Raw genomic sequence first — 8,270 nt, forward strand, 5'->3', positions numbered from 1 at the left:
GATTATTTCAACCATTTTCATTGATTTGAATTAAAACATGTTCCCAGTACATTTTTTCTCAGTGAATGATGAGCTCGTGAGTAACATTGGCCGTGGACTATGTGTTTTGATTGGTATTTCTCAGAATGACACAAAGGAAGACGCCAATTACATGGCCCGTAAACTGTTGAGTATTCGTTTATTCGACGACGATGCCGGCAAACGATGGCAGAAGAGTGTTAAGGACTTGCAGTATGAATTACTTTGTATTAGTCAATTCACTTTGTACAATCGGCTGAAAGGGAACAAGCCGGATTTCCATTTGGCCATGCAAGGTGCCGATGCATCGAATTTATACAACTTTGTTCTGCAGCAACTTGGCGACCAATATTCAGCGGACAAAATCAAAGACGGGAAATTTGGCGCTATGATGCAAGTTCATATACAAAACGACGGTCCAGTCACTATTGAAATTGAATCGCCGAAGAAAGAGAATGAAAATGCCAGTAAATAAATTCGAAAAATTGTTTGGAAATTCAATTGGAATGAAAATTTATGAAATAATTATTTTATATAAAAAAAAATGAAGAATTTCAGTAAAGAAACGATTCGTGAGACGTAAAAGAATGTATGTTTTTTTCTCGATTTATATTTTTGAAAAGGAAAGTATGTTTTCTGTTGATTCTATCTGCGTTAAAAGAAAGTATGTTGGCATCCCGTCTAGCCTCCGCGGTTTTTCACGGTTTCCGCGGAACTGATAAGAGATAACAACTTGGTCAGCAAAGTTGTAGTACTCGAGGTCTTCTATAACAATGCTGAAGACAAATATCTCTTATCTCTTATCATTTTTCGCGCTTTTCGCGGAACTGATAAGAGATAAGAGATAACTGACTTCAACAATGTTATAGAAGACCTCGGATACTACAACTTTGCCGAAGACACCAAGTTATTATCTTTTATCAGTTCCGCGAAAACCGTGCAAAACCACGACGACCCGCCAAAAACGAAAAAACATTCTTTTAACCATTATTAGTTGCAATGATACATACTTCTCTTTATTGCTACGAAGTTGGACAAACTTGCGTTCTTTTACATCTACTAATAGAATTGGTCTCTATTAGTTAATTACTCTTTTAGACATTTTTCACACTTATAAAGATTTTTTGACAGCTTTTCGTTATTATTTTCAATCGACTCTACACAGCAAAAAATAAAAGTCTAAACCTGAGCGTTTTTCCAGCTGAAGACGCATTCAGCCGATATTTCTGCTAGTAATTTGAGCTGCAGGCGAAATTCTGCTTATAATCTAATCGGTATTTCGTCTGAAACTCCGTTTTCTAGGCAAAATATAGGACTGGGCACCTCTACCAGTTGAAATTTCGCCTAAATGTGGACATTTATTTTTGACTATGTATTTTCTCTTTTGTTTTTTTTTTTCTTCGATTTTTCGTTTCAATCGATATGATATTTCGTTCAATTCCACATTTTATATTTATTTTATTTATTCAATGGTCAGTAGACTATGGCACATGCCAATTTTCTTGTTATACGAGCTTCGTCATAGTGATGGAAGCACCTTTCCTATCACTCCTTATGATTTAAGTCCTTATCTCCATTATGCTTCCGAAGTGAATGCAACTTCAATCCGCGTTCGGTATCGAGAGCAGCCGGACAAAGTGAACACTTGAACTTTTTTGACTCATTTGTGTGTCGTAGTTCATGTTTTTTACATTTTTGTTTCCGTGTGAATTTTTTACCACAAAATGTGCACACCGCTTGGACCTGTATCAAAGAAAAATGATAATGTAATGAATGGATTTGCTGTCGATGTTGTTGTTGTATAGAGCTGCCCATGATGAACAATGTTGTGCTGAATGGATTTAAGAAATTTTTCGATGAAGTGGAACATTTTTGGAGAAAAAAATAAATTTTTCAATCTGCAAAGCCATTCTCATTTGCCACTCCTAGTGGGCTACTGACAGAAACCACTGCCAAGATGCAACGAAAGAGAGTCGCAATTGTTTAAGCATTTCTGGTAGTAGAAATTCAGTATAGCAAACGAATAGCTTTGAATAGGCTATTTCCTTACATGAGTCTTCATATGCTCTTCCAAGGTAATTTTGTCCGGGAATGATTTTTTGCAATGCTCGCACTTTTCTGGTAGGTTTTCAATGTGTGACCGCAAATGTAACCGCAGTACCGAAGCGTACACGAATGATTTACCACACGTATCACAAGACAAGGTAGTGTTGTGCTGAAAAAAGGTAAATTTTCCATTATTTTTGATTGAAATACAAAAAATGATGAATAAAAAACAACGAATAGAAGAGAAAAAAAAGAAAAAAAATCAGAGGTAAGTTCAATTCACCTGGCTCCGGACATGATGTTTCAAGTCAAAATTCTCCGTTCCTCCTTCATTGCAAATGACACACTGTTTGGATGTGATTTTTGTATGCTTTCTCACATGATCCTTGAATTTATCCTTTTCCTTATCACTTACTTCATACAGGCAGACGTGACACGTAAACATTCCAGGGGATTTTGTGTGAATTTTTATATGGGACTGTCGATAGATATTGAATTTAAAAAAAATTAGAACTCATTGGAAAAATGTTGAAGAATTGAAGTCATTGAAAAAAAAAAATCCAATCATTCCTCGAAATAATTTTTTGAACAAAAATTAAAGAAATTGTTCCATTTTACCCTAATCGTTGTCTCGTGTTTCAATTTTTCGCCGCAAATTTCGCAAATTTTCGAATTCAAACAATTATTCGAAGCAGTTGTTGATACCGGTGCCTTTTTTGGTTGTTTCTTTTGCATTGAGCTGACTTTGGGAACGAATTCCTCATCTGAATCGACAGCATTATCATCATCATCGCTAAAATCGTCATCATCATCACAATCGTCGTCATCGTCATCTGGTATACTTTCACCAACAGTATCCGGATCAATTTTTATCTCTTCAATTGTCACAATATCATCAGGGCTATCATCTGCATTCATTGACTCGGTCTTAATATCATCATAATCTTCTTGATCGTAATCCACTTGTACCATTTCTGTTGGATTAACAAATTCGAATTCACTTTTGATCTGATTGCTCGTAAAACTTGTTTCACTCTTCAGAATCAATGTCCGTAATTCCTTTTCCTGCTCTTTCACCTTCAAACACATCCAATCGTACGTGTAAATTCGACGCAAACATTCTGAACAAATGCAGTTTGACTCGTCTCTTACATTACGCTGTGAAACATAGTCGTCCAGAAACTGAACAATGAACGTAACAATTGGTGTTTTAGTGTGCTTTGATTTAGTTTCAACCAGATTTCGATGCCAATCCCTCGTTTCCTCATTGCAAACATAACAAATCACATCCATTGCATCGAATTTTAGCCAATCAGAAGGTTGTACCTAGAGATTTATGAAGAAAAAAATGGATTAAGTTGCAAAAATATTAAGCTACTCTCAAAAATATCATGTTAGTTCTCATCGATTCTAGCTTACCTTTGGAGATTTACACACTTTGAAGAGATCAGAAGAGATTTTTCAAAATCTATCACTTATTTCCCAAACTTATTCAACAGAAAAGAATGTTTTGCTTTAGAACAAGGTTTTGTTAACTTTCTACTCGGCGATATTAATGAAGTGACAGTTGATTTGCCAAAACATTTGACATTTGATTTTTTCCGCTTTAGGCGCTCAATGTCAAATTGTCTGCTTTTTGCACTAAAATTAGTTCTCTTTGTTTTTATTTTCAATTTTCTGAGTTGGATCTGAAAAATGATGATAATGAGCTTTAAAATAATTTTAGAAATTCATAAAATGAACGAAATTAAAAAAAAAATTAAATATATTTCGGCAGCTCAACCAGTTTACAAAATACACTTCGGTTTTGAGTTGTCATTTGTTGAAATTTATTGATATTTGGAACCATCAATTATAATCCTAGTACAGAGTATTTATATGGGAATGACAAATTCAATTCAAATTGATAAATTCACAGGAACAAAAAAAAAATTTAAATCAGTAAATTCTAAAGAGTAAGAGCTTTTTCTTGAAATTTTCATTCAACTTTTCGAATCCATCCAAATGAATTAATGTCTAATCCATAATTTATTTGAGCTGCCCTCAATCAATCTAATGTATTTTCTATATAACACATTTTTGTTCATCTACTTCTGATGGGCAATAATGCAAATTGTCAAAATATTCAATTAAATAATACGAACAATGTCTTTTTGTGTTCAAAGTAATTTTAAGTACTTATTTTACAATTACTTGTGTTGATTAGCTATCGCTTTGTCACTGGCTTATGCCTAAAACCATCAGTCAATGTTTGAATTTATCGCCGATTTCTATCGTGTGGTTTTTCAGCATCGTGTTTCCGTTGCAAGTGTAGATTCAAATCGTGTCTGGATTCGAAAGCCGCAGGACAAATGCTACATTTAAATTTCTTCGTGTCTTCTCTGTGTCGTCGTTCGTTCAAGATCTTTTTGATAGCTGGGTATCAATGGGTTTTTTGATTTTGGATTTGGCTGACAACGTCGTTCAAGTACAGTATATTTGTACTCGACTGGAGTTTTGCTCTCATTTGAGTTCGGTTCAATACTTTGCTTCTTTGACGGTGGCTCACTGATTTCATTTTCTCTTGACGGAGACTGTCTCGGTTGCATTTGCACTACTGCAATGATTGTCCATAGTTCATTTGGTTCGTTTTCTTTAACCTCACAATCCTGTTCAATTTTAATTTCTTTTGGCAGTACATCTGGATTTAATGCATATTCCGGTTCTGGAAGCAATACAGTTGCTTGATAAATGTGCGATTTTTCTGTGGCCCAAAGAAGCTCCTTCAACTATTTTTCCCTCTCCGAGCACGTGACATACATCCAATCGTAGTCATCGATGCGATTCAAACACTTTGCACAAATGCAATTCGATTCGCTTTCAATGTTTCGCTGTGATTCAAAGTCGTCGAGAAATCGCTTGAGTAAATCAACGATCGGCGTATTCGAATGTTGTGACTTGAGTTTGGTAAAATTTCGACGCCATTCGTCGGTCTGCTCATTGCAGACGTAACAAATCACTTCCATTGTTATTTTCCTTATTTTCCTAATGAATTTATAACGTTAAACTAAAATTTTAGGCCAAAGTAAATGAAATTGCATGAATTTCTATTGTTTGTTGAAATGTCACTCGATTTGACACTATACGTTAGAATGTTCAATTGTCAAAATAACCACAACACAGAACCCCTCTCGGATAGATTTTCAGTTAAATTCATTTATTTTTTTCTACAACAGAGCGATTCCAATACTATATTGATATTTAGAGCAAGTTCATTACTACCAAACCACACGTTGTGTGTCGTCATTTTTAGTCACAGTGAAACTGATCAAACTAAAAAAATATTTGTTCAAAATCTCGTTTGTTTGGAAAAGATGACCAACGATATTTTTAGCATATAGAGAAATCTTGGGTTGCTTTATACATTCAAGCTAATAAAATGATGAGCAAGTGCGCTGAATAATAGAATCAAAATTACAATATTATCCATATACGACTGGAACAGTTAGAACAATAGCTTTGTATTTCATATGTAGTACCAAAACCTACATATAAGTTTTGTTTTGACGATTTTTGATAGTAATTCACTATAGTAGTTCACGTTTAGGATTAGAGTATCTTCATGGACTATATTTAATGAATATTTCAATACATATTTCGTCATGTTCTAGTTTTAGAAAAAAATATGTTTTCTCAGTTGTTCCTTGTGGTTATTCAGATCTGTGTCTCCTTTCCATGTGTTGCTTCAGGTGGAATTTGTGTTCAAAAGCCGCCGAACAAAGTGTGCATTTTACCGTTTTTGTATTTTCGATGTGCCGTCTTTCATGAGCCCTTTAAGAAAAAATACATCAATAATTAAAATTTGAAAGATATAATGTAGGATTCAAAATCGATTTACCTCCAGTGGTCCTTGAGCTTAAAACTCATGTCGCAAAATGAGCAGTTGAATGGTCGTTCTGTGGAGGTCTGTGAATAGCGGAAAAAATCGTAATTTTAATTTGGTTTTTTGAACCACAATGGTCGATAAATTGTAGAACTTTGATGAAAAGTAGCTTTGCTGACTTTCAATTGATTGCTTTGACAACACTGTGCAACAAAGTTTAATTTAAAATTCAACTTCAATCTAATTCACATCAATTATAACAGCCATCACAGCAACGATTCAATAGTAATAATTTTAAATTAATTATTGATTTAGAAGAAAAAAAAACCTCCGATTGAAAAAATAAAATGCTTACATGAATTCGCAAATGAGTACGTAAATACTGCATGGTTTTGAAGGCTTTCGAACAGAATGTGCATTCGAATTGTTTTTCATCAATGTGAAGTCTTCGATGTACCTTCAGTGTGTCTTTGCCGTAAAATACTTTCCCACAAAGATCGCACAGAACTTCTGGTTCACCCTGTTCAACGATCATAAAAGACACAACCATTTCAATTAGTTGTAATATTTATATCAATCAATGCCAATTAACTTACATGGTTTTTCACATGAGTTCTCATAATCGCCTTCGTAGCGTAACCCTTATCACAAATAACACAATGACGATCCGATTTTCCTTCGTGTAAATCTAAATGTTTTCGATGTTCGTCTTCATTAGGCAATTTAAATTGACAGATTCGACACATTAGACCTTCCGGCGTTTTATGCCATACCATGTGAACCTTTTGAAAGAGGAAAAATCATGAGAAAATCGGTAAAATCAAAAATATTGAAGAATAAAGCGATTTGGCTGTTTTAAGCAAAATCCACTGAAAATATCTTCTCTCCAAGCTCCGTTCAACACTTACCGCATGTTCATCGGCCGCTTTGAAAGTTATGTCACACAGCTCACATGTTCGTTGGTGCTTCGCCATATGATTCTGGTAAAAGTACAAAAAAGTAAATAAAGTGGAAGCCACGCAAAAATGTTCTCATACAATAGCAACAAAATGGCAACGAAAAATCACCTCGTAATATTTTGTTTTCTTACAAAATAGTTTGCACGATGTGCAATATCGTTTCAATTGATTGCTTGATAAAATGCTCGGATTAGTGACTATTTCCCAACTATCAAAGTATCTCTTGCCTTTGGTATTTTTGGATGATTTGAAGCTAGGCAAACATCGAAAACATCTTGACTGACTATCAACATTTTCGGCATTTTTGGCATTTTCAACAGTTTCTAGGCATTGATCTCGAACAGCGTCTTGAGACATATCCTCAACAAATGATCTTTGAGACACATCCTCGTCTGAAACTTGTATTATGTTTGTTTCTGGCTCAATGATTCGTTTCTTCAACGGCGGCTCACTCAGACTGGCTGGTATTGGAGCTGTTGGTTCTATTGGTGCTGGAGCTTTTGATGTTATTGATGCTAGAGCTACTGGTTTCGATTTGAGAAATGGAACTCGTTTTACAACTCGTACAACGATTGGTTTGCTCCTCTTTACATTGTCCCCGGGAGTGTCGGTTTGCCGTGCTTCGGTGCCTGATACAGGCTTAACTTCTTTGCTACTCTCATCTTTGAATTTACGTCCATTCGCAATCTTTGCTTTCGATTCAACTAAATCCTCTGTTTTGATCCGACTGCTGATAAAATTCTTTTCCGTCGACATAAGTAACATATGGAATTCCCTTTCCTGCTCTTTCACCTTCAAAATCATCCAATCGTACGAGTAAATGCGACTCAAACAATCCGAACAAATGCAATTGGTCACATCATTTATATCTCGCAGAGAGATATAATCCTTGAGGAATCCAGTGATGAACACAGTGATCGGCGTGCCAGAGTGCTTGGACTTTGTTTCAGCAAGATTTTGCGTCCATTCTTTTGTTCGATTATTACAAACATAGCAAGTGATTTCCATCACTATTTTTCTTATTTTTCCAACAAATTTAGAACGTAAAACTAATTTTAAGCTGAGGTAAACATTGCGATGCGTGCATTTGTGTTTATTTTTATGTTTGCAGAAACGTCAGTGTCAGTCGATTTGACACTTTATTTCGAAGTGCTCAACTGTCAAAGCAACCATAACACAGAACCTCTTTTCTGTAGCAACAAAACCAACACGTTGGAATTGTTTTTCTTACTTTTAATTTATTTCTTTAAGCAATATTTAGGAAGATAAAAACAATTCAAAATGAAAGCACTGATTCAACGTGTTACGACTGCCAAAGTCACCGGTAAATACATACAGAATTCGATTATTTCAACCATTTTCATTGATTTGAATTAAAACATGTT

At 34.9% G+C, this 8,270-nt stretch overlaps 3 protein-coding genes across 3 annotated transcripts; 1 reads left to right on the forward strand and 2 right to left on the reverse strand.

Annotated features, from left to right (window-relative positions):
- Nucleotides 1–61: 61 nt before the first annotated feature.
- Nucleotides 62–772, forward strand: LOC129580142 (D-aminoacyl-tRNA deacylase-like; the record flags this gene model as incomplete). Its single annotated transcript, XM_055470345.1, is given in 1 exon segment — nt 62–772. A coding segment is annotated over 1 exon segment (432 nt), but the record flags the coding sequence as incomplete, so codon positions are not given.
- A 224-nt stretch (nt 773–996) lies between these two features.
- Nucleotides 997–5,174, reverse strand: LOC129580144 (zinc finger protein 569-like). Its single transcript, XM_055470348.1, has 5 exons — nt 3,484–5,174; nt 2,683–3,390; nt 2,348–2,542; nt 2,069–2,233; nt 997–1,761 (listed from the first exon to the last, which is right to left on the reverse strand). The coding sequence occupies exons 2-5, from the start codon at nt 3,355–3,357 to the stop codon at nt 1,564–1,566; spliced, it is 1,233 nt and encodes a 410-aa protein (XP_055326323.1). The 5' UTR covers nt 3,358–3,390; nt 3,484–5,174; the 3' UTR covers nt 997–1,563.
- A 241-nt stretch (nt 5,175–5,415) lies between these two features.
- Nucleotides 5,416–8,203, reverse strand: LOC129580143 (zinc finger protein 26-like). The gene is made up of 6 exons (XM_055470347.1): nt 6,994–8,203; nt 6,835–6,906; nt 6,523–6,708; nt 6,282–6,446; nt 5,942–6,009; nt 5,416–5,874 (listed from the first exon to the last, which is right to left on the reverse strand). Exons 1-6 carry the CDS (start codon nt 7,891–7,893, stop codon nt 5,754–5,756), a joined length of 1,512 nt encoding a protein of 503 aa, XP_055326322.1. The 5' UTR covers nt 7,894–8,203; the 3' UTR covers nt 5,416–5,753.
- Nucleotides 8,204–8,270: the final 67 nt, after the last annotated feature.

This window comes from Sitodiplosis mosellana, unplaced genomic scaffold, assembly GCF_009176505.1.
Source record: "Sitodiplosis mosellana isolate CC-2019 unplaced genomic scaffold, AAFC_SMos_1.0 Smas_scaffold_7113, whole genome shotgun sequence".
Taxonomy (NCBI): domain Eukaryota; kingdom Metazoa; phylum Arthropoda; class Insecta; order Diptera; family Cecidomyiidae; genus Sitodiplosis; species Sitodiplosis mosellana.

Bases quoted from the DNA above. Each gene is read 5' to 3' on its own strand.
- LOC129580143 (XM_055470347.1), bottom strand. From the start codon at position 7,893: ATGGAAATCACTTGCTATGTTTGTAATAATCGAACAAAAGAATGGACG. The intron at 6,709-6,834 runs GTAAGTGTTGAA...CTCTTTCAAAAG, and splicing joins AAGCGGCCGATGAACATGCG to GTTCACATGGTATGGCATAA. The intron at 5,875-5,941 runs GTAAATCGATTT...TTTTTCTTAAAG, and splicing joins AAGCTCAAGGACCACTGGAG to GGCTCATGAAAGACGGCACA.
- LOC129580144 (XM_055470348.1), bottom strand. From the start codon at position 3,357: ATGGATGTGATTTGTTATGTTTGCAATGAGGAAACGAGGGATTGGCAT. The intron at 2,543-2,682 runs GTAAAATGGAAC...ATCTATCGACAG, and splicing joins AACACGAGACAACGATTAGG to TCCCATATAAAAATTCACAC. The intron at 2,234-2,347 runs GTGAATTGAACT...ACCTTTTTTCAG, and splicing joins AACATCATGTCCGGAGCCAG to CACAACACTACCTTGTCTTG.